Source organism: Hemicordylus capensis, chromosome 1, assembly GCF_027244095.1.
Source record: "Hemicordylus capensis ecotype Gifberg chromosome 1, rHemCap1.1.pri, whole genome shotgun sequence".
Classification (NCBI taxonomy): domain Eukaryota; kingdom Metazoa; phylum Chordata; class Lepidosauria; order Squamata; family Cordylidae; genus Hemicordylus; species Hemicordylus capensis.
This window is the reverse complement of record NC_069657.1, coordinates 313,427,342-313,453,192: the sequence shown is the minus strand read 5'-3', so window position 1 is coordinate 313,453,192 and position 25,851 is coordinate 313,427,342. Positions and strand designations below refer to the sequence as shown.

Here is a 25,851-nt window from a genome sequence, read left to right as displayed (position 1 = left end):
CATAAAATTTCACAACTGGAAATTAATGGAACAGGTCTTTCAATTAACAGAAGGTGATCCAGACCTAGTTTACTGCAAGAAGTTTATCTCTAAAGGCAGTCAGTGTCAGAACTGTTCAGTTGTTGGAAGGCTAGTGCACTGTTTGGGTATGTTTTTTCAATATCTCTCTCTTAATAGGTGATGTTTTAGTTTCTTAATAAATGTTTATTTTTTTGAACTAAACCTACTGTCTCCAGATAATTTATAGAGAGATTTATACAATTATAAATGGCCTGAAAAATAGAAAATTGTTTATTTTTCAAGTTCCAAATTTAGGAACATTCAATAGAACCCACCAGTTGCACAGGATAAACAAACATCTTCACACAATACATTAGTGAAAATGAATTATTTGTGATGGACGCTAAACTCAGGAATCTTTATCTTTCCTTTCCTTCCTATGTAGGATGAATATGGGAGTGGGAGTTATGATTAAGAGGGTGGAATCCAATAATAATGGAGAACTGAATATGTTGTAAGTGAGAAGTGTTCAATAAACCTACTACTAATAAAAATAGATTGAACAAATCCATTCAGTAGCCATTAGCTTTGGATTTCGTTGATTTTTTTCTGCTACAGGTTGGCAGTTACTGTATGTTTTTATTTATATCCAAAGTTTAAAATAAAAACATAATCAAAAATGTTTTATATGAAAGTAGGCACCCTGATCTCTGTTGTTGAGGCAGGGGCTAAGATACATTCTCAGAGCTACTTCACTCATAAGGCTGGCTCATTGATTTTAATGGCATGGGCAGACAAATGCTCACCCCTCTGTGAACACAGCTGTCTCTTACATTTGAAGGAAAGGGGCAGCCCCCACCTGCCATGCTCTTTGGGTACATAATACACAGGAAGCTATGAATCAGGCACATCCTTTGATCTGACCACATCCTTTGAAAAGTCTTCATTCCTGTGTAAAGGGTGCATTCACATATCATTGGTTTAGTAGGAAATTAAGGTGCACATTAGGATATTTCTGTATGTAGGTTAAGTGTCCAACTACAACATTAATTTTAAATGTTTTATCCATTCATGCTCATGTAGTTCCTAACATGATAAGACAAAAGCAAAGGGATTTCAATCTTTTCCATTATGAACAACCAACTAGAAGGTCAGCCTATCCCTTAAGTGTAAAGCTAGCTTTTTCCTATACAGAGTTACTTTCCATTAGATATTATTTAGATAGATAAACTTTATTACAGTCTTTGACCAGTACAAATGCATGAATATTTAAACTTGTTTATTGCTTCAGGGAAGGAACTCATCTAATCAGACCTAATCAACAACATTAGCACAATTGTAAAGATAATAAAATTAGGAGAGACAAGATACCATAGGAGAAGCAAAATCATACTGTTCTGAGTTCTGAAAACATTATGTGAAGGACACATATTCTAGCAATTAGGAAAGCTGTAAAAATTAGGCAACAGGATGATTATACAGTATGGTGGACAAATGGGTACACTTGGCCAGAGCAAAATGTGTTCACTTCCCCGCACCTTATTTGCCTGATTCTAAATTTTGTATATCCTACTGTATCTAATAAGTATCAAGGCAGCAAACAAAATGATGACAGCACATCACTAAACACATGGAAACCCTGTAAAAATACAGCAGTTCTCTGAAGGTAGGGGCACAGCAGGTAGACCTGCTGAAGCTAAAAAAAGATGCTGCATGCTATAATACCACTTAAGCACCAAGTAGCATTGTTTCTAACCAAACAAATGGTAGTTTGTTCAGTTGTGTGAAATGATCCACTTGGGGTGGGGGAGAAATGGCATGAATGAAGCGGGGGAAAGAATAACATCTAAGACTCTAGACTCTTGGTGATAAGGCACAGAAGATCCAACTTTGCTTCTTTACCTGAAACTTTCAGCAAGATACAATTATCCATGAGCTAAAATGATAGAAGACTAGGAGTTTTATTTTTTTTAAAGGCAGCCAGTCAATCCCATAGGAAACAATCAATTTGTAGCCATTCTATTGGGTAGGAATGGATTACCAAAATAAATAAATAATAATAATCCCTGATTACAGTCTAAATTAAGTTGTGGCTAGAAACATAGGAAGCTGCCATATACTGAGTCAGACCATAGGTCCATCTAGCTCAGTATTGTCTACACAAACTGGCAGTGGCTTCTCCAAGGTTGCAGGCAGGAATCTCTCTCAGCCCTATCTTGGAGATGCCAGGGAGGGAACTTGGAACCTAGATGCTCTTCCCAGAGCGGTTCCATTCCCTAAGAGGAATATCTTACAGTGCTCACACATGTAGTCTCGCATTCATATGCAACCATTCATATGTAACCCCTGCTAACTTGACAAAGAGGCACCTTTTAACATGGTGATTCTCTTTATTTAGCAGGGAGAGAGTAACTGGCCCGATCCACCCCCAGCACAGTACCTCCAGTGACTGCTGCTGGTGTCTGTCTTATGTTTATTTTTAGATTGTGAGCCGTTTGGGGACAGGGATCCATCTTATTTATTTGTTATTTCTCTGTGTAAACCGCCCTGAGCCATTTTTGGAAGAGCGGTATAGAAACTGAATTATTATTAATAAAATAATAACAACAACAACAACAACCAGAGTAGACCCTGCTTAGCTAAGGGGACAAGTCATGCTTGTTACTACAAGACCAGCTCTCCTCATGCTACTAGATTAAGCAGCATGAACTTCCAGTTAGACATTAGCACCAGCTTTAGCAGAACCGAGATGTTTTTTGTAAATTATTCAGATCTATCCTGCAAGTTGTTCTGAAGTTTGCCACATATAGATCAACCTGTGGTGTATAGATGAAAAAAGAAAATGGCTACAATTACTAGGATTTCTTCTGCAGCAAGCAACAATGAAGAACCCTATTGGCTAGAAACTTGAACACAGATACAGAATCATCATCACATTGTCTCATTTATGCACATAAACACCACATTTCTGATAGTTTGCTTCATGTGGGTTTCCCCACTAGAAAATCAATCTATGTGGACCTCAGTATCAAAGTGGCATTTAAGGAAGATGATGTGAAAACAGATAGGCAAAAAAAAGGGAAGTCAAGAATATTGTCATTAAGATGAGGAGTGAAGGGACTGAGATGTGAAAAAAAGGTCAAAGGTGAGATCTCTCTCTAGCTATACTGGTATTTTTAGAATGAGGAATGAAGGGACTGAGCTAAAGCAAGAAGAGGCTATGACAGAATTAGCCCCTTTATCAAGAAGTTAACATCTACAGATTGGCAGTTGTAATTTTCTGGAGTTCTGACAGCTACTATTGCAGAACCACAAGATAAGTTTTCTAGCATGTTAATCACTGCAGAAGTCTTGGCTGCTAATGCTGGTGACATTTCACTTCTCCTGCAGCAGGGATGATGTGAGAATTTGATACAGGAATTATCAGTTGTATGACTATCCCTGCTTGAGTTCAAGCAAGCAGGATCAAGACAGTCATAGTTCACTTCCAGCAGACTCACCCTACCTTGATTCTGCCTGCTCACCCACTACGTACTTGGCAGCATGGGACTTGGTTCTCTTACTTAAGCTGCCTAAAGCTCTCTGCAAATAACTTTCTACTGTGCATCAGCTAGCTCTCTGCTTGTGGCACATGGAAGATTTTGTGGCTGGAAGTGAAGAGTCCTGCATTTGGTCAAGTAATCAAAGTAGGACTTCCAAGACTGAATTGTACATCTCTTATTTATTTTTATTTTATTTTATATTTATTTTATTTTAATTAAAAATATTTTTTTAAAAGAGAACAGAGATTTTGGATACCGTTAGCATTAAGACTTACCATTTAAGACTCTCTCTTCTTCAGATACAGTGGGGCAAGTCTCTGCAAGTATTCAAGAAAAGTGCCGTGATCATGATGACAGAAAACCCCCACTGTTATGATACAATATGGAAACATTCAGGCAAAAATAATATTTACTATACATAGGAAGCAAATAAGGGTTAATGAAATAAAATAGAGAAAGTACTAGTAGGTATGCAAAAAATCAGTATTAAAGGAATGGAGGGCTGGATCAGCAAGGCCCCTCCCCCCTGCAGCCCCCTTGCCTCATTCCATCCCCCCACCCCACCACTGGAAGGTACCCTAATCCTTAATCTTTTTGGGAAGTACAGGGGACTGCTGTGGGGGAAAGGAATGAGTTGTTTTGTCCACAAAACTAAATACTGCAAGCAGGTGTGATGGCACAAAGTGCTTTGGACTGGAGGACTAGAGAAGGATTCGCAAACTATATTAGAGAAGGGGTAGAATCCAAACAACTAGAATGCCTAAGAGGACTGAAGTTCTCCATAGAATCATTACAGGTGACAACACAAGGACTGAAAGGAAATGTGTTACTAGGGACATGCTATTGCCCTCCAGATCAAAACACTGAGAGTGACCTGGAGTTGGAGAAGCAAATCTTACTTAGCAATCATGGGATAAGGGGACAGGTTCATGTGTGGATCAGTAACTGGTTGAAGGACAGGAAACAGTAGGAAAAAACAGACAGTTTTCACAATGGAGGGAAGTAAGAAGTGGGGTCCCACAGGGATCTGTACTGGGACCAGAGTTATTTAACTTTTTCATAAATGATCTAGAAGTTGGGGTAAGCAGTAAAGTGGCCAAATTATCAGACGACACTAAACTATTTAAGGTTGTGAAATCCAAAACAGATTATAAAGAGCTCCACAAGGATCTCTCCAAACTAGGTGAGTAGGCGAAAAAATGGCGAGGTTCAATGTAAGCAAGTGTAAAATGATGGATATTGGGGCAAAAAAAGCCCCTCAATTTCACATATACACTGATGGGATCTGAGCTGTCAATGACTGACCAGGAGAGAGATCTTGAGGTCATGGTGGACAGCTCTTTGAAAGTGTCAACTCAGTGCGTGGCTGCTGTGAAAACGGCAAATTCCATGTTAGGGAGCATTAATAAGGGGATTGATAATAAAAATGCTAATATTATAATGCCCTTATAAAAATCTATAGTATGCCACATTTGGAGTACTACACACAGTTCTGGTAACTGTATCTTAAGGAAGACATAAAACCAGAGAAGATCCAGAAGAGGGCAACCAAGATGAGCAAGGGCCTGAAGCACCTTCCTTATGAGGCAGGGCTACAACATCTGGGGCTTTTTAGTTTGGAAAAGAGGCAACTATGGGGAGACATGATATAGGTACATAAAATTATGCATGGACTAGAGAAAGTGCAGAGAAAGTGGACTAGAGAAAGTGGAGCCAGCGTGGTGTAGTGGTTAGAGTGCTGGACTAGGACCAGGGAGACCTGAGTTCAAATCCCCATTTAGCCATGATACTAGCTGGGTGACTCTGGGCCAGTCACTTCTCTCTCAGCCTAACCTACTTCACAGGGTTGTTGTGAGAAGAAACCTAAGTATGTAGTACACCGCTCTGGGCTCCTTGGAGGAAGAGCGGGATATAAATGTAAACAAACAAATAAATTCATGGAGGACAAGTCTATCAATGGCTACTAGTCAGGTGGCCATGGGCCACCTTAAGCCTCAGAAGCATGATACCTCTCGATACCAGTTGCAGGGGAGCAACAGCAAGAGAGAGGACATGCCTTCACCTCTTGCCTGTGGGCTTCTCAGGGGCATCTGGGTGGCCACCGTGTGAATGCTGGACAAAATAGGCCTTGGGCTTGATACAGCAGGATTATGTTTTACTCCTACTGAGTGCACATAAGCTCTTGAACATGTGCAATGTAAATCTCTTTAATGTATTCCCAATCTATTTAGCACAAATTATATTAGCTATTTTTTTCTTGAGTCCAATGTACGGTTTGAAATTGCAACTGTTTTTGAAATGAAGGTGGAGGAGATAAATAGCTGAATTAGAAGGAATGATCTTTCTAAAAGGCAAGAAAACCCGTAACTAATAATAGGTATCTTAAATGAAATGCAGGTGTATATAAGCAGCTGACTGATGCAAGTCGAAACTGGAGAAGCTATTTCATATCATTAGAACGTGACAAATACATTAAAGCAGGGTTCTGAACCATGCCAATTACATTAAATATAAATTCCACATTCCTGGTTTGAAGGCGGGCTAAATAAAACCTATTTTCTTACTGAGCAAAAGAGTTTAAAAATAAGGTTATATGCTGCAAGAACCGAGGAGTGGGGGAAAGGCAGCTCTTAGCTTCTCACAGTGAGCAAGAAGTCACTGAGTCAGAAGACTGCACGGAAGTGCTCTGGAGCAAGCAGGAGATTCATCGTAGAGCACTTATTTTTTCAGCTTTAGACCATGCGTCACTCACAACCTGAAATTCATCTCAGGAAGCCAGTTCTTTTATGTTCTTTTAGTCACATAAAAGTGATATACCTCAACCAAGACAATTCCGTGTTGAAAATGTTTTGTTGTACTTAAAGAGTGCCACACTATTTAGCTTCTGCTATTTCTATGCAGTGAGAAAGCTACTCAGTCTTGTAATGTTCATAGTATAGATTCCAGTAATACCAAAAGCACCTAATATCATCATCATTATCCAGTCCCCTGGGTTCAATCTGTTGAGCTGACGAGGCAGGCAGAGAGGAACCTACAACAGTGCCTTTTAAATGAACTCCTCACAGAGCGGATGCTGTTAAGCATTAAAACATCTGCCAATGCTAACAAAAAGCTTGTTACTTAATATCCATTTTTAAAGAGAACCCGCACCTAGTTGCAAAGTCGATATAATGATCAACCATCTGGTTTTACATATCAAGAGCAATATAGTAAGCACTGTTGCAGAAGCAAATCTCATGAGATTTTTTGCACCATGAGGAATTCAACCCCTCTAGTTACCATAACTTTATCATTTTAAAATGATGTATTCATTTATCATTTTAACCTGAGGTATTACTTTCAACCATATTGGAGCTGTAACTTGTTTATGGTGTACAATTCAGAGTTAGTATAAGCAGTTGTATGATCAAGTTCATAGAACTTTATGTGGTGGGGTTGGGGAGATTGTGAACCACTCAGGGATTTTTTTGGTAAAGTACAGTATAGAAATATACTAAATAAAACATTTTAGGACAACCAAACTTGACCAGAACCTCCACATTACCTTCTAAAAAAGACCTTCTAAAAAAGAGCTTCCAATTGATTAAATTTGTAGCACACACCCCAGTTTTGGATGGATGTTTTAGCCCTATGATTCATGACCAAGTATTTGTGGCATGAACACATTACCCATGTGTGTCCATTTTACAATTAGAATGACGTTAACCTTGGTACTCAATTGAGATAGTAGGCGGCAATAATGATGTAGGAAACTAACGGCGTTAGTATACTCCTTGAAGGAAGAAGGCATTAAAATGTAATAAATATAAACACCTTTAGAATTAGGGTGTTACTGAAGTTCAAAAAAAAAAACACTAGATCAAATGAAGAAGTATGATTTCTAGTAAGTAAAATATCTAAAGCAGTATCCCTTCTAAGGTGAACGCATGTTCGTGCACATAAACGTTTTTTGATGTCTGCTCAGTTCATTTTAGATCCCGCTCAGGTTGAATCAGGAAGGCCCCAGAACAAACTCATTCTGTGCACAGATGGAAAAAAATTAGAGGGAACATGATCTGAAGCTCAAGATAGCACTGGTTGTTCAGCCTTTCTGCACTGTCTGCACAGCTTTTAGTCATAGGACATTAATGGCTATCTTTAAAGAGGAAACAGTAATCTCCAAATGTGCACTGTAGGCAAGGGCAGCTGGCCAGTAAGGATGCGGGGGGGCTATACCCACCCACCCTCCCTCCCACAAACAAAAACAAACACAGGATTCAGCCGAATGTTAGACTTCCCAGCAGCCAGAGAACTCTTTCAAGCAGGAAACCTTCTCTAGCCCCTCCTCCCCATGCCTGTAATTTCCTGGCTGTACAATTGAAAATTGCTCTGAGATTTTATATAGGGCGGCATATAAATGCAATCAATCAAATCAATCAATAAAATTTAAAAAACAAGACAGCTGCTAAACAAGCTGCTCCAGCTTCTGAAACCTAGTGTGCTGCTCCTGACATCGCCCACTCAAGGAAGTAAAAATCAGTTGAAAATATAGCCCCTGAAGGCAAAAGGAACTGTCTTTTTCTACCCCAATTTCTACAGCCTTTTGGGGCAGGGCCAGGGCCAGGCCTAGCAATCAGACTGGCTGGAGAAGCTTGATGATCAGGCTGTTCCAGCCAGTAAGCTCAAAACAGGAAATTAGGGGGAGGAGGGATTGGAGCTCTCTGCTTCAGAGAGTTCACTAGCTATTCTAAGTCCAATCTTCCTGCGTTTGTTTTTGTTGGGGGGGGCAGGCGGGGGGGAGGGAGGGAGAGAGAGAGAGAGAAGGGGGGGATTGGATGGCAAGGCTTGGCAACAGAGAGAGAGAGAAGGGAATTGTTCAGCGTCTTGGTGAGAGAAAAAGAAAGGCTTGGAGAAAGAGAAATTAGGTATGGCAACGGTTGGAGAGAGAGAGAAGAGTGGCTTGGTGTTTGAGGGGGTGTTTTGTCTACCACCATTTGTATTTCCTTTATAAATAAAGTTTCTAATGGAGATAGCCATTAGAACTTTGGAAAGGTGAAATATACATATTTTAAATAAATTGATATTGCCAAGGCAAAGAGCAATGGTGGCAGGGAGCAGATTTGTTGCATATCACTATTTAAGAATAAAGATTGTAATTTGCAGTTATGCAGTCCCAAGAGAATTATAGTCGGCCTTAATTGTCTGTGTGTATATATACACACGTGTACACACACACACACCATTTTAAAAGACAAAGTGCTTTTTCTAAAAAGCCATTCTATACAGTCCAAGGCTACCTCCACATCTAGAGCCAAGAATGCTTATGAATGACAAAAACCCTTAGCCATAAGGACAAAATAAAGACATCTTTGGCTATGAGTTATCCTGGGATAAAATGTTTGAAAATGACACCCCAGTTTACTGAGAACATTGAGAATTGATTCAAGTACTGTTGGTCTGTTGACTATTGAATTGGTTCAGACTGCATTGGTTTTATTGTTTAATTAACTGTACCTTGCAGTTACATTGTTGTGAAGAATTTAATGCTGTGAACTGCTTTATAGATCAGATAACTGAAAAGTGCCAAAGTATAGTTGGTAAATAAAGATACCCGTAAAAACTTAGCTGCCATGTTTTGTGTTTTGGCAATTGCAGTCAAAGCTGGAGGTAGCCTTACTAAATCAACTAGCTGAAAAAACATTAAACAAAACATCCCACAATGGGATGCAACCATTGTCCTGGCCCACATCCCATTTCATCCAATACCTACAGCACATAAGATTGGCAGCAAATCTACCAGTCTATTTACAATCAGAGTTTAACAAGGCAAACTAGTACCAGACACCAGGGAGGTGGAAATCAAGGGCTCTTCCTGCAGCACACACAATATTAATATCTTATTAGGCACAAATCAAGAGCCATTATAGGCTATAAACAACATGCAACAGCCTGAACTACAATATCTATTGGGGGGGGGGATATGAACACTCAAAGGGAAAGATAAAAATGATGATGCATTGCAAAGATTGGGTTTAGCATATGGCCATGTCGATTCTTGAATGGGCCATGTCGATTCTTGAACAGCTGCCAGATGAGCCAAGGATTTTGCAAGTGCCTTGCCCCCACTGTGCCCAACTGGTCTCAGATCTTGTTGAGACTACCGTGTTCACCTTCACTTTCTATTTCTCCTTTACAGATCAAGCAAAAATCCACTCTGGTGCAGCGATAGCCAAGCTGAAGGCTGCTTGACCCAAAAATGAATCAGACAACCTCAAGTGTTCAACTTTATCTCCAGAACACCTTGAGTGGGGCTTTCATTGTTCTAAAGAATGTTTGAAGGGATCTATTTCCCCTCAGCCACCTTGTCCTGGTTCCCAACACAGAAAAGGCTTGCCTGGAGGACCAGGATGGGTAGCAGGCGTTGGCTCCAGTGTGTTCTCTTTAAAGCTAGTGGGGCAGACTGGGACTTGCCACCACTGGAGCATGCATGCCAGAATTGAAAGAGAGCCTTCCAACAGCTTCCCTTTCTTTCCTAGAATGTTGTTTAATGTTCACTCTTGGCAGAATTAAGGCAACTAGCTGAACCTGTACATACCATCTGCGCCCTTAGTTCATCCTGCTTCCCCTTATTGCTACATCTTCAATTTTCAGGATTAATCTCAGTTCAGAGATTTCTCTCTTTCCATTTCAAGGTTTTAACACATTTCTACAGGATTACACTGGCATTTAAAGTTGCCTTAACTAACTCTTCTACACCTCTAATATGGCCAAGTGAAAGAAATTAGCTGCTCCCAATGGCCTTAAAGGTCCCCCCCCCGTATCATCCTGCACCTTGCAAATCTCACTGAAGATTTAATTGAATTTACAGCTAGAGCCATTTTCCATTTGCTGCTGCAGTCTTATGTAGCTGCCACCATCTTAGAAGGAGGTCAGCAGTATGGATGCCAGGTTTAGCAACTCATTTCAAATAAATGTTTAATAATATTGCAACATCACTTGGGGCTCAGGCTTCTGAGAACCACATCTGGGTACCAAAGGGTTCAGAAACAGTTGTTGTGTACATCTATCTTCTATGTATATAATTCTCCTAAACGTACCTGTCGCTAATCCCATGCATGGCAGCTCTTGAGAGAGTTTGCGAGCAGCTGCCTGGGGGATAGCGACAGGGAGAAAATGGCAGCAGTGGCCTGCTGGCTGGGAGGGAAAGCTCCTGCAGCCCAGCCTGGGCGGGAAGGAAAGCGCCAGCCATGCCAGCCGGTAAGGAAAACCGCAAGGCAGGGAGGGAAAGGAAAGCCAAACACAGAACAGACTGGGGCTGAAGGGGGGGGGGAGGAGAACGGACTGGGGATGTAGCAAGGTGGGGGGGGGGATGACAGGGAGAACTAGGAGCACAGATCATCTGCGCAGGTTCATCTAGTTAACTTAATTCTGCCAAGAGTTAAACAAGGAGAAAGCCCTAAGCAGTCATTTAGTGGGTTTTGAGATTGGCATTAAGGATTCAAGGATCTAATTCATCTTGGACAATACTAATGGCCAATTCACACATTACACATTCTAAGTGTTCTCAGTGTACACCTATACATACAAAATGTAATGCGATAAACATGTTTGTAAATCCAGTTATCATGCCGAGAGCTAGGATCGGCTACAACTCCCCATCATGTATACGCTTTGTGGCAAACACAATTTTGTCCTATACAATACAAAACACTGATCACAATGGGTTCAGAGTTATATTTTTCAATCTTGGGCTTTGGGGACCACATCTGGATACCAAAGGGTTCCGAAACATCTGTTCTGAAACTTCCTACAAGGTATTAATTATAGCTCCTCTGATTGTATTGATATATAGGACATACCTTTGAAAGAAGCAACAGGCTTGAGTGCCATTCTTCCAACCAGACACTCTTTCAACATAGATTCGTAATTGACCCAGCGATGAACCTGCATGTAAAGAAACAGCACTTTATTTATTACATTTCTATACTGCCACATACCAATGTCTTGTGGTGGTTTACAAAACAATTAAACACAGTTATATTTTTTTTCATCAATTAAAAAGTGGCAGAACAATAAAAACCTTTAAGCTGCTGAAGAGATGAAATCTATGCCACTACATTACACTCTAAGTCCTTTGAAGACACTGGCTGACATACTACGCAAGTTTATACAGGCAGCTGGAGCACCCCGGACCCCATGGGAGTGTGAGCACCGGTGATGGGGCTGCACTGCAGGGCAGCAGAACTCTGTTGCAAGTGCTCCGTGATGCAGCCGCACAACTTAAGACCCATTACTTCCAATGCAATACAATGAGTGTCACACAACTGCATTCGTGCATTGCTTATGACAGAGCACTGCTGCCATGCAGTACAGCCCCATTAGTGGTGATGACACACACACACACAGAGGTTTGAGCAGTGCTCCAATCAGGAGGCAATATGGTCTTGTGGAAACAAGCATGAATTGCCCCCTTTGCTAAGCAGGCTCGATCCTGGTTTGCATTTGAATGAATAGACTATGTGTGTGTGTGCACTGTAAAGATATTCCCCTCAAGGGATGGGGCCGCTCTGGGAAGAGTAAAAGGTTGCAACAAGTTCCCTCCCTGGCATCGTCAAGATAAGGCTGAGAAAGATTCCTGCCTACAACGTTAGAGAATACAGTCTGGGTAGACAATACTGAGCAAGTCGGACAAGTTGTCTGACTTGCTATAAGGCACCTTCCTATGTTCCTAACCACCCACCTTCCCTTGTGCAGTATGTCAGCCAGTGAGTAATATCCAGGCATTACTTACTCAGTCATCATGACGAAACACCACTTAAATCAGAGACAAGTCAGTCATGAACTAACTGAGGTCACATTAATTTCAATAAGACTTAAGCATGACTAATAGTTTTAACATTGTGTTCAATTTTTAAATTTAATGTTTTAACATTATAATTGTTTTTTAATTTATATTTTATTGTGAACCACCCAGAGATATAAGTACTGGGTGGTATTCAAGTGTGTTAAAAAATAAATAAGTAAAAGTCTGGATGTTGCCCAGCGACACCTCAGTATATCAATATTGCTTCTGCACAACCAGACATGTAACCCACTCACTACATCTAAGCCAACCAACTGTATTAAAAAGCATATTTTATTATCTCTTTTTGGGAGATATCGTTATATTTCTCTTTGGTTCATAAAAAGCAAATCTTGCGTTTCTGGGGTGAACTTACCCATTATCCAAAAAGCATTGATGTTTCTGGAATTATTGACTTAAAATTGCAGATTTTTTGTTTTTAAATACACAGGCTAAAAATAGGGACAAGATAAACATGTAGACTTGAAGCTAAGTTTCCAACTCAAGTGAATACTGTGTTGAATTTTTACTCATGTCATCAACACACAAGTATGCAATATAAAGTTAATTAAATGCTTCAAAAATAAAACTAAACTACTAGAATAATTTAATTTTGTTCTCATGTTATGACTGAAGGTTAATCCTATTATCCATAGTAATGTAACACACAAACAGAAAATGGAATAGCAATTTTGTTCCTCAGGCAGTACAATTTTTAGATTAAGTTTTTTATTAACCGAGTACCTCCTGCATGGTTTTTACCTGATCAAACAGATCTGTGCCATCAGTTCCTGCTGCTTTCATTAATTCATCCTCACCACCAGGATGATATTCCATATATGGTGTGACATTATATACAAGACCTGCAAAGTAAAGTAGTAATTATTTTTAAGAGTCAAATTAAAATATGCAGACTTTCCTTCAAATAAAATATTGCTAAACCTATATAAACTGGCCCTTTTAATAATACAGGTTAAAATAATAGCTGTATGATTAAACAGATTATATTCCACAAATAAGATGATAATGTTATATTAGGAAGTAGCAGGTAAAGCCAGAGTTAGGCAGAGTATTAAAGAAATGCAAGATTTTATATTTTGGCGATTAAGCCCTGTTGATAATTTGGTTTTACTGTTGCCTGATACTGGATTTTATTGGTTTTACTATTGTTGTAAGGTGCCTTGAAACTACTTGTGGCAAAAGATAGGATATAAGTTCTACAAATTCTTTTGACAAGCCAAAGATACAGGCTTTTGAGGTGCCTGTAAGATCAAGATGTTAAATACTGTTTAATCCGTTTTATGTTGTTGTAAACCATCCAGAGACAGACATTTGGGGCAGTCTACAAATCTGGAAAATAAAATAAAAAGTTGTTCTAATAAGAACTAATCAGCCTACTTTTCTTTCACTGTCCCTACAACTGGACTAAATCTGGTCCAGATCAGTTAGGCAGTTCACAAGTTAGCCCACTTATGCTTCAAATGTCCGCCATCTTGAATTGGGGTGGATGACATCACAAACAATGCATTTGAGGTGTCCCTATGTGTCTCTACAACTGTATGAAATTTGGTCCAAAGCGATTCCCACTTACACCTCAAAAATGTTCATGGGTATGCAATCTTGAATCAGTGTGGATAACATTACAAACTACACCCTTGAGCCATCACTATGTGTCCTTACAGCTGTAGCAAATTGGGTTTAAATCCGTTAGGTGGTTCACAAGTTTGCCCACTTGTGCCTCAAACATTTACACTTCTGCCATCTTGAACTGGGGTGGATGACATCATCACAAACTATACCATTGAGGTGTCCCTGTGTGTCACTCACTACATCTGTACCAAATTTAGTTCAAATCAGTCAGATGGTCCACAAGTTAACCCACCTGCTCCTCAAACGTTCATGTGCCCACCATCTTGAACTGATGATGCCATCATCACAAACTACATCATTTATTTCTTTTATTCTATTCAGTACATTTATATACTGCCCTATCCAAACAGCTCAGGGCACTTCACAGCAGCAAAGATAAAACCAATGAATTAATCATTTAAAAACAATCATTACAAAACAAAATTTAAAACTGTTTAAAACCATTAACAATTAAAACATTTACAAGTTTTAAAACCCTGGAAGGTCAGATCAAACAGGCTGGTTTTAAACGCTCTTGAAGGCCAACAATGAACTGAAGCTACAAATTTCTGCTGGGAGTGCATTCCACAGCCGAAGAGCAGCTACAGAAAAGGCTCACCACCGAGTCACCACCAGATGTACTGGTGGTAACTGGAGACAGACCTCTTCAGATGACCTTAATGTGCAGTGGAGATCATGCAGAAGGAGTTGCTCTCCAAGGTAACCCAGACCCCTTGAGGCGTCCCCATATGTCTCTCACTACAATTGTGCCAAATTTGGTTCAAATCGGCTAGACAGTCCACAAGTTATCCCACCTGTATCTCAAACAATGACGTGTCCGTCATCTTGAATTGGGGTGGATAATATCCTCACAAACTACGCTGTTGAGGTGTCTCAATGTGTCCCTACAACTGTACCCGATTTGGTTCAAATTGGTCCAGACATTGTGAAGTTGATGGTGTGGGACGCACACACATGCGCACGCACACACAGAGAATGTCAGGTCATCTCATAAGCCTACTGGGAAGTAGGCCAACCAACATTTGTGGGTTGTAATACAAAATATAAGCCGCTCAATCCAGAGCCAAATATACACTTATTCATATGAATGTGGAGGTTCTGCACTCAATTCAGAGGAGACAGCTTCATGTGTATGGACAAAATGAATGGGTAAGCATTTACACATGGAATAGTTCTAGGTATACACTGGCACTCCTACTGGAAACCAGGAAACATACGTAACATACTGTCCAATCCACTACTGAATTAGCATGATCGAGGCAAGATATTTTTTCACAACTGTCAGGATGAAAGACTCAAGGTAGAGCATCTGTGGGCTATACCCTCAGCAAATACAATGCCCAGTCAGTGTCTTTCCTCCCTCTGCAGGATTCCCTCCATGGTGGCAACACTTGTTTCTCAAAAGGCAATCAGGGAAATTACAGGCTGGTTAGCCTAACATCCATTCAAGGCAAATTGATGGAAAGCATCCTCAAGGATAAAATTGTAAAGCACCTAGATGTCACGTTCTCGATCTCAGACAGCGAGGAGGAAGGGGAAGCTGTCAACTTTTCAGCCAATGCCAGGGTGTCTGAGGGGCAGAGCCCGGCTGTCAGTTTCCAAGAAACAGCTGAGGCAGATGATTCAGAGCAGGCACAACAACCTGAGACAGCAGAAACTGTGACGGACCAATCAGAAGAGGAGCTATGCAAGCAACCTCCACTGACTCCACAACAGAGGAGTATTACAAGGCAAAGAACTCAGCTTGAAACTATCAGGAGGAGTAAATGCCTCTTGCAGAGGGCTGATAAGCCTTGAATTCCTGCCAGCTGGGAGCTCTCGGCTTGTACTATAAATTATGTCACCAGCTTTCTATTCACTGCTGGAAAGCAATGTTTGTCAACTTCCGTGTCGACAGCTTGCAGCCAGGCCCGATAACGAAGAACTGTGTCCGAGCCGTATCTTGTTTCTGCAGCTCCGTCTGATACTGTGAACTTCTCTGCCAGGTGGCCAGATACTGACACTAGAAGAACAGGCCCTGCTGGGAGTGAGCCAGCATGGCTTCCACAAAGGTAAATCTTGCCTCACCAAGCTTTTGGACTTCTTTGAGAGTGTCAACGAGTATGTGGATCAAGGTGATCCAGTTGACATAGTATACCTGGACTTCCAAAAAACCTTTGACAAAGTTCCTCATCAAAGACTCCTGAGGAAACCTAGCAGCCATGGGATAAGGGGACAAGTACATGTGGGGATTGCTAACTGGCTGAAAGACAGGAAACAGGGTAGGTATAAATGGAGAGTTTTCACAATGGAGGGAAGTAAGAAGTGGGGTCCCCCAGGGATCTGTACTGGGACTGGTGCTTTTTAATTTATTCATAAATGATCTAGAAGCAGGGGTAAGCAGCGAGGTGGCCAAATTTGCAGATGATACCAAACTCTTCCGGGTAGTGAAATCCAAAACGGATTGTGAGCAGCTCCAAAAGGATCTCTCCAAACTTGGGTTGTGGGCGACAAAATGGCAAATGCATTTCAATGTTAGCAAGTGTAAAGTGATGTACATTGGGACAAAAAACCTCAAATTCAAGTATATGCTGATGGGATCCGAGCTGTCGGTGACAGACCAGGAGAGGGATCTTGGGGTCGTGGTGGACAGTTCGCTGAAAGTGTAGACTCAATGTGCGGCAGCTGTGAAAAAGGCAAATTCAATGCTAGGGATCATTAGAAAGGGGACTGAAAATAAAACGGCTAATATTATAATGCCCTTATACAAAATGATGGTGCGACCACACGGAGTACTGCGTACAATTCTGATCACCACATCTAAAAAGGACTTTGTAGATCTGGAAAAGGTGCAGAAGAGGGCAACCAAGATGATCAGGGGCCTAGAGCGCCTTTCTTATGAGGCAAGGCTACAACACCTGGGGCTTTTTAATTTAGAAAAAAGACGACTGCGGGGAGACATGATAGAGGGCTATAAAATCATGCATGATGTGGAGAAAGTTGATCGAGAGAAATTCTTCTCCCTCTCACATAACCCAAGAACCAGGGGTCACTCCATGAAATTGATTGCCAGGAGGTCTAGGACCAACAAACGGAAGTACTTTTTCACACAACACGTGATCCACTTGTGGAACTCTCTGCCACAGGACGTGGTGACAGCCAACAACCTGGATGGCTTAAAGAGGGGTTTGGATAACTTCATGGAGGAGAGGTCCATCAATGGCTACTAGTCGGAGGGCTGTGGGCCACCTCCAGTCTCAAATGCAGGATGGCTCTGAGAACCAGTTGCAAGGGAATAATGGCAGGAGAGAGGGCACGCCCTCAACTCCTATCTGTGGCTTCCAGCAGCATCTGGTGGGCCACTGTGAGAAACAGGATGCTGGACTAGATGGGTCTTGGGCCTGATCCAGCAGGGCTGTTCTTATGTTCACTCTAGAGAAAGATAAGTTCACCCAGATCGGCTGCAGCTACTCCATCTAGTGCACATTTCACATGCTGCCTAGAGCAGTTCAGTTCAGGGTTTCCTTCCTCCCACTCCCCACCCTAACCTTTGCTACCCAGTCACAGTGTCTAGGTCCAGGTGCTGAGAAGACTCTTGTGCCTTCTCAGCCACCATGGCTGAGTGGAAACTCAATGGGGGGACTAAGTCCACCCTTAGTTCCCCCCAAAGTATAGAATATTTATCTAAAATACTCCATGGCACAATACAACCATGCCTTTGACATATGTGTATCTGGAAATGCTTCTCATCTGATGTGTGCCAAGAATGCCATCTAGCGTAACTTACTGAATGCTGCATATGAAGAAATTTAGACAGATTTGGAGTATTATATGCTGCTTCTATCAGCAATTTCACATATGCACTATCTAGTCATTTCTACTCTGCAGGGTACTCCCAAGCAGTCAAGTGGAACATAGGAAGATGCCATATACTGAGTGAGACCGTTGGTCCATCTTGCTCAGTTTTGTTAACACAGAGTGGCACCAGCTTCTCCAAGGTTGTAGGCAGGAATCTCTCTCAGCCCTATCTTGGAGATGCCAGGGAGGGAACCTGGAACTTTCTGCTCTTCCCAGAGTGGCTCCATCTCCTAAGGGGAATGTCTTACTGCGCTCACATGTAGTCTCCCATTCATATGCAACCAGGGCAGACACTGCTTAGCAAAGGGGACAAGTCATGCTTGCTACCACAAGACCAGCTCTCCTCCCTGCATATAAGTGAAGTTATATCATCATCACTCTTCCACTTTACAGCATCACTGAAAAGCAGAAGCTGAAAATGTTACTGTACTTTACCTCTCTGAATGATACGAGCACCACACAGAGACCAACAAGCAAAAATAATACATACCTTGAAACACACTAATTTAGATCATATGACTCAGAGCAAACACATAATACATTGTGCAAATTAGAGAATATGTGCAACTGTTATTAAAATATGCTTCTGGCTATCATTTATACGAAGTTTAATGAAGTTTAAAACCCAAATGCCACAGTAGGGCAATACCTTTATTAGGTACCTTTATCAACTGAAATGCTACAGAATAGTAAGTGTTCAAGTTCTATAGAACTCTTCTTCAGAACTGATATTAAGCAAAAGAAAGGTGGAGTGGGGAGAAAAAGAAAGTGCTAGGCACGATGAAAAAGCCTGAAAGTCAGCAGTTGTAAGTGCCAGAAATGCCCTGTAGATGTAACTGATTAGATTGTACTAAAGACAGAATAGATTTCAGGTTATACAAAAGGCTACTGGGACAAACCATGGCTGTTTCACCATGTTTCTGAGAACACAATAGCTAGCAATTGCTTAGATCTATAAATTCCAGATACTAGTATCAATCAATCAATCAATCAATCAGGGTTGACAATCACCTTCAAGTCCTGCTTGTGGGTTTTCAGAGGCATTTGACTTGCTACTGCTAGAATCAGAATGCTGCATCTTGGTTTGATCTAACGTTGTTGCACATACTGTGCAGTTCGAGTGTTCCAAGCTCAGAGCAGAATGTCCTTCAAATGAAGGGCCTGTTCAGAGCTCGGAGTAGAATGCCCTTCAAATGAAGGGCCTGTTCAGAGCTTGAAGAGAACGACTCCAATCCAAGTCGGAACATTCCAAATGTTCTTGCCACCATTTTGAACTCCAAAATGGTGCTCTCCTGGACTCTGTGCATGCATGACAGCCATTTGTGTGGTCAGCACCACCACACAAATGGCTGCCAAATGTGTGCAGAAGCCAGGAGAGTGCCATTTGGGAGTCCAAAATGGCGCATGGAACCTTCTGACTTGGAATGCAGTTGTTCCATTGGAACAACCGACTGTTCTGACAGAACATTACAGGCATTTGTGTTCCGTTCGGAACGGAATGGCTTTCCATGCACATCCCCACTTCTTAAACCAAAAGTCTTACAGAGTGAAAATATAAAACAGGATTGCATTTTAGTAGAACTAGAGAAGAAAACAATGGGATAAGTTGCTTTATTAGCTATAAATTATCCATGAAATGCAGTTGCATGTAACCCATACCTCTGTTTAAGAATTTTATATCACCCATATTCTTCTTTAAAAGCACTACAGTAGAGTACACAAAGCATGTAAGGATCCTGAAGTATCATATGACAACAGGAGCTCAAACATAAGCTGCAACCTAATTTTTTTAAAGTAGAAATCCCCAAAATATAGCATTTGGAGCCAATTAAGGTGCAGTGTAGAAAATACTAAAAAAAAAAAGTAACATCTAATTACTGGGTGCTCTCTCCCTCTCATTGCTTAAAAAGTCCAGTACTTGTTGCAAAGTGGGTGCACTACTCTCTGCCATAGGGCTTGAGTACAGTGTCTGATCCTTTGGTACTGAGCTCACCTATTGCATAGGAGTCCTGATCAGGAAGAGAGCTTTGAGGAGAAAGGACAACTCAGAATATTTGTTTGTTTGTTTGTTTGTTTGTTTGTTTGTTTGTTTGTTTGTTTGTTTGTTTGGGTAGAGTAAAATCGAGTTTGCAATGTGTAGGATATATGTTTTGAATTACTATAGCAATGGTTGACTTGTATAGTTAATGAATCGTGCTGATTGGTGAGCGGGAAGTCAATATTTACTTAAATAACAATTAACAATTTTAAAACATTTTAAAACAACAATTAAACAATTACAGTGATTAAAAACTTCAAAATTGGGTTTTGAATTTTAAAATAAACCAGATATTAAAACCCCAAAATTTAGTAAGCTGAGAAAGCTTGGGTGAGAAGATGGGTTTCCAGGTGTTTTTTTGAAAATTGCCAGAGATAGGGAGGATCATATCTCAGCAGGGAGTACATTCCACAATCTCAGGGTAGTGACTGAGAAGGCCCGTCTCTGTGTAGCCACCAAACGGGTTGGCGGTAACTGGAGACAGACCTCCTCAGATGACCTCAATAGGCGGTGGGGCTCATAATGAAGAAGACGCTCTCTTAGATACCCAGGACCTAAGCCGTTTAGGGCTTTCATAACTAGCACTTTGTATTTTGTCCGGAAACCTATTGGCAGCCAGTGTAACAGTAAAGAAGTAACATGATCTCTCCGAGATGACAAAGAGACCAACCTGGCTTCTGTGTTTTAAACCAACTGAAGTTTCCGGACTACGCACAAAGGTAGCCCCACGTAGAGCGCATTACAAGAGTCAAGTCTGGAGGTTACCAACAGATGTACCACAGTTTTGAGGTCATTGATCTCGAGAAACTGGCGTAGCTGGCGTATCAGCCGGAGCTGATAGAAAGCACCCCTGGCCACCGCCTCAACCTGAAAAACCAGGGAGAGGTGTGAATCCAGAAGTACTCCCAGACTGCGAACCTGTTCCTTTTGGGGAAGTGTGACCCCCATCTAGAACAGGCAGATCAAAATCGTTTCTAGAGTTCTGACCTCGCACAATAAGTACCTCCGTCTTATCTGGATTCAGCTTCAGTTTATTCTCCCTCATTCAGCCCATTACTGCTTCCAGTCAGGCATTTAGGGAGGATATGCCAGCTCCTGAAGAAGCTGACATGGAGAAGCAGATCTGGGTATCATCAACATACTGGTAACACCTAGCTCCAAATCCCCTGATGATCTCTTCCAGCAGTTTCATCTAGAATGTTAAAAAGCATTGGAGAAGGTATGGACCCTTGAGGGACACCATACTTAAGCTCAGATTTTGAAGAGCAACAGTCTCCAATCGACACCATCTGGAATCTATCTGAGATGTAGGAGCAGAACCACTAAAAACAGTGCCTCCCACCCCCAACCCCCTCAGACGTTCCAGAAGGATACGATGGTCGATAGTATCGAAAGCCGCCAAGAGATCTAAAAGGACCAACAGAGTCACACTTCCTCTGACAATTCCCAATTGGAGATCATCCATCAGGCCGACCAAGGCGGTCTCCACCCCATAGCCCGCCCGAAAGCCAGATTGAAATGGGTCTAGATAATCAGTTTCGGCCACCACCCTCTCAATTACTTTGCCCAGACATGGGAGGTTGGAAACAGGCCTATAATTGCTCAACTCTGAGGGATCTAATGCAGGCTTCTTTAGAAGTGGTCTAATGATTGCCTCCTTAAGACAAGCAGGCATACTGCCTTCCCTCAGAGAAGCATTTATGATTGCCACCAGGCTGTTTACAACAACCTCCCTGCTAGATCAAACAAGCCATGTTGGACAAGGGTCAAGAGAACAAGTGGTAGGCCTCACCACTCCAAGCAGCTTGTCCACATCCTCAGGAGCCACAAACTGAAACCGATCCAGTCGAATCACATAAGAGGAGTCGTTGGGCACCTCCAGCTCAGACATCAAATTAATTGTGGAGTCTTCACAATTAGGTCGGCCCAAATCCAAGAGATTTTATCTGCGAAAAACTCTTTAAACACATCACAGCGGGTAACTGATGACTCCAAATTCTGGTTCGGGGGGGGGGGGGAAGCAGATACTAATCCCCTGACAACCCTGAACAGCTCTACTGGACGTGAACTTGCAGAGGCAATACAGGCAGAAAAGAACCGCCTCTTTGCCACACGCATTGCCTGAGCATAGAACTTTAGATGTGCTCTATGTTGCAATCTGTCAGATTCGAATCAAGTCTTCCTCCACTTGCGCTCCAGTCGCCCACCTTGCCGCTTCAGCCCCCGTAGATCTTCCGAATACCAAGGGGCCAAATTTGAAGCGGGTCGGAGGGAACGCTTGGGAGCAATCGTGTCTACTGTCTTGGTGAGCAAGCAATATCAAATAATTATTTTTGTCCAATTCACAAAAAAAAGTTCAGTCTGATATTTAGTTCAGGTTCTGTTCTCCCTCATTTCAAGCACATTGAAAGTAAAAACATTTGTTGCTCATGCAATTCCTGCTGCCCTCCCCTCCTGCATGTGACAAAGGAGGAGAGGGAAGAGCACAAGAATGCAGCTTTACAAGGCTCATTCACAAAACACTAAGCCATGGTTTAGCATCACATCCAAACCATATCTATGTCTCAATACGATCACAAACACCTACCACAATTCAGTGCACAAAGTATCACCAAAACTGGACAAAATGCACATAAACACCATCAACAGAAGGACAACACACCTCTTATACATATCCAGCAGTCATCCTTCTTATTATGTTTGGAAAGCTCTTCCTCAGTCACTTCTATTAATCTTCCTTTTAGACCAGTGAGATCTTTCCCACTTTTAGTTAACCGAATCCAGTCCATAAGACTTCGCCCTGGTTTTAAAGGTACCTAAAAAGGGATGAGAGGAGACAGAGAAATACATTAAACTAGCAAACCAAAAAAGCAAATAATAAGTCTGAAGTCTTGGCACCCTCTATGGCAGGGCTATACAACTTTGGCTCTTCAGTTGTTTTTGGACTACTGCTCCCATAATCCCCAGCCACAGTGGCCAATAGTCAGGAAGGGCCAAAGTTGAGCAGCCCTGCTTTATGGTAATAGCAAACATCCTCTTCAGTGTTGTTTTTACTAAAAAGTAATAAAACTATAGGCACAGCACAAAATAGGTAACCTGAAGTGGAGGACGGGAGTGATTCAAGAAATTTAGCATGTAAGCCACCCCAATACCTGGTATCAGATTCCCTGCAGTAAAAGGGAAATTTTTGTGAAGTCAAATATTCCAATCAAATCCTGATATCAAAACACAGACTCCTAACTAACTGCAAAAACATCTTAGCAGGAACTTTTGTAAAACATGTAATTAGGGATGTGCACAAACCATGGTTCAAGAACATTTTGGGAGCGGGGCCTGGGCATTTTAAGAAAGAAGAGAGCAGATCTTTTCCTGCTCAACGCCACCCTATGCAGCTTCCTGCTGGAACAGTGTGCGTCCCTAGAAGCCCCGTGCAGCATCAGCACGTACATAGCACCCGTTGCTGACCCACATTGTGTGCTGACCATGCAGATGACACCTGTGCATGTGCAGATGCCATGTGCATGCTGACGCCATGCGGGGCTTCTAGGGATGTGTGCCGCCCCAACAGGAAGCTGCATGTGGCAGCAGAGGGTAGGTAAGGATCTGCTCTCCTCTTTCTTCAAGCTCCCTTCTACTCCCAAAATGTGCTCTAAATCTAAATCTCTTTATTTCGGTCAGCGACGAGCATGAGATTAAAACAAATGTAGAAGAGAAGACAATCAAACTTCTACTACAAACAATAAAACCAAATAAAATTTTATAAGTCCTCCTCAGCAAAGATCAAGGTACTGAAAATACTACTAAAAATACATAATTAAAAATAAAAGGAGGCAGCAGTATTTCATACTTATGAGACTATTACACACAAATCAAAACTCAAACAGTTGCCTTCTCGACTCCTAAATCTGAGAGGGGTTAAACAATTCAGGAGCTTGGGAAAATTTTGTTGTTAGGTTTACTGATGATATACAGGTGATACCAATACCTGCAGTTAGCCACATTATAGCTTCATCATCATCAATTTTATTACGGCCATTGGCCAGCAGAGCATTATAGCTACAAAAGTTGCTCTGGCCTTAAATCCATCACCTATTCTCCCTCTATTAAACTCTTACGCAAACGGAGAGCTGCACTACAAAATTTAGCTACCTGTCTGGTGGTGCAGGAACTACTTCCTTCCAACAGCCTACCAATCATCTGAGGAGAATCAAGACCTGGGCATTTAGCTAACAAAGGGTAAATGAGACGCAGGTCTCTATAGAACAAACATTCCAATAGCACGTGGGTGACGGTTTCCACTTTACCCTCCCCACATGTGCAGAGCCTCTCCCCATAGGGAATCCCTCTATATCTGCCCTCTAAGAGGGCTGAAGGCAGGGCATTGCATCTTGCCAGGGTAAAAACTCTTCTAAGTGGGGGCAGCTCCAATACAGTGAGATAGGATGCTGGGGCCAAACTATATCTGACTGATTCCTGGCTCTGAAAGTCAGGTACCCTTGCTATATCTGTTTGTCTCTCAATATCCTCAATTCTCTGTTTAATGAGCTTCCTGGCTGTCTCCAAACTTTGCAAAAGCAAGGCAGGCTGATCGAGGCCCAAAGTGGTCATCTTTTGGTTCAGAGCACACTTCCAGGTCAACAGATAGGAATCCTCTAACACTAAGTGGCTCAGCCCTGTGTCCGAGGAAAAAACTCAGCCAATAAAACAGCGCCATTTGCCAGCATCTGGCCTCAACTCTAATGAGATCCGCCTCCAGTCTGAGCCTCGCATTAGAGGTACACTTGGGTGTCTGAAATACTGCTCTCAAGAATTTAGACTGCACCACTTCTAGGGGGGACAGATCTGGGTAAGGACCCAATTGGGCACCATACAGTAACTGTGCCAATGATTTTGCTTGAAAAGGTTTTAAGGCCGTGGGGATAAAATACTCTCCCCTGGTTCTATAGAACTGCAAAATAGCTCGAGCACTGTTTTGGGCAGCAGGGGCTACATGAGAGGCATGGGCCCGTCTTGATCCCGATGAGTGAACAGCTACCCCCAAGTAAAAATGTGCTCAAACAACGGTTTGGGCACATCCCTACACATTACCCTCTTTATTGTACCAACTTAACACAAAACCCCTCTAACAAGTAATATAATATAAATAATACTTTTTTTTTGTCTTGACACATTGGCATTTTAAAGGCAGAAGTGTATAAGACAATAAGCATCTGATGTATACTCTAAATACAAACAAATGTTTTTGAAAAGAAATACTTTTGTGTGCCAGATGCCTCTGTCAAATGAAATGCAGTTTAAAGATACTAGGATGCTTCACAAATGTCTATATACACAGGTATTAATATTGAAACATTTGATGTATTCACCTCTGAACACACACAGAACAGTTTTATCTTGCTGCTATTGACACATTGTAATACACATCCTTTTAAATAATACCAGTAGAAAGTGTAGAGCCGACACAAACTAGGAAGCAAACACATCAAATATAAGGTTGGTTATTCTAAGAACTGCAATAAAAGCCTCCACTGAGTTTAGAGTAGCAGATATGAGGGGTACTTTCATGTCAGTAAATGCCTTAAGGGGTTAATTGCAGTTCTACCATGCATCAAGTACAAAAGTTCTTCTTATCGTTTGTGAGGGAAAACTGATAAATCACTAAAATGGTCCTAGAGCATCTGCTACACCGCAACCATCCATGCATCAATTGCCATGTCTATGCAAGCTAAGCACTATGTGTACAAGTAAGGCTTAGGTTTTGCTTCTATTTGAAGTCAAACTAAAACAAGCTGTAGTAAAACCTACAAAAATACATTTTAAAATATACATATACCTGTGGTGATGTGATTTTAAATTACTGTTCCTTTAACACGGGGGGGGGGGGGTTGAGCATGAGAACCAGCTGAAAGGGATCAGTGTATCTAATGTATAAAAGAGAACAGAGAGCAATGAGAGAGTAGTCT

General features: G+C 41.6%; 1 protein-coding gene across 3 annotated transcripts in view; it reads right to left on the bottom strand.

The window, feature by feature from the left end:
- Positions 1-25,851, bottom strand: part of LOC128341074 (cytochrome b5 reductase 4) — a 64,951-nt gene that overhangs the window by 33,615 nt on the left and 5,485 nt on the right. For 2 of the 3 annotated variants that reach the window (XM_053287139.1, XM_053287137.1), the window contains exons 2-5: positions 22,551-22,704; positions 13,126-13,226; positions 11,381-11,465; positions 3,818-3,859 (exon numbers count right to left, since the gene is read on the bottom strand). In XM_053287139.1, coding sequence (XP_053143114.1) covers positions 3,818-3,859; positions 11,381-11,465; positions 13,126-13,226; positions 22,551-22,704 — 382 coding nt within the window. The remainder of the gene's footprint in view (positions 1-3,817; positions 3,860-11,380; positions 11,466-13,125; positions 13,227-22,550; positions 22,705-25,851) is intronic. The other variant, XM_053287138.1, reaches the window with a different exon arrangement.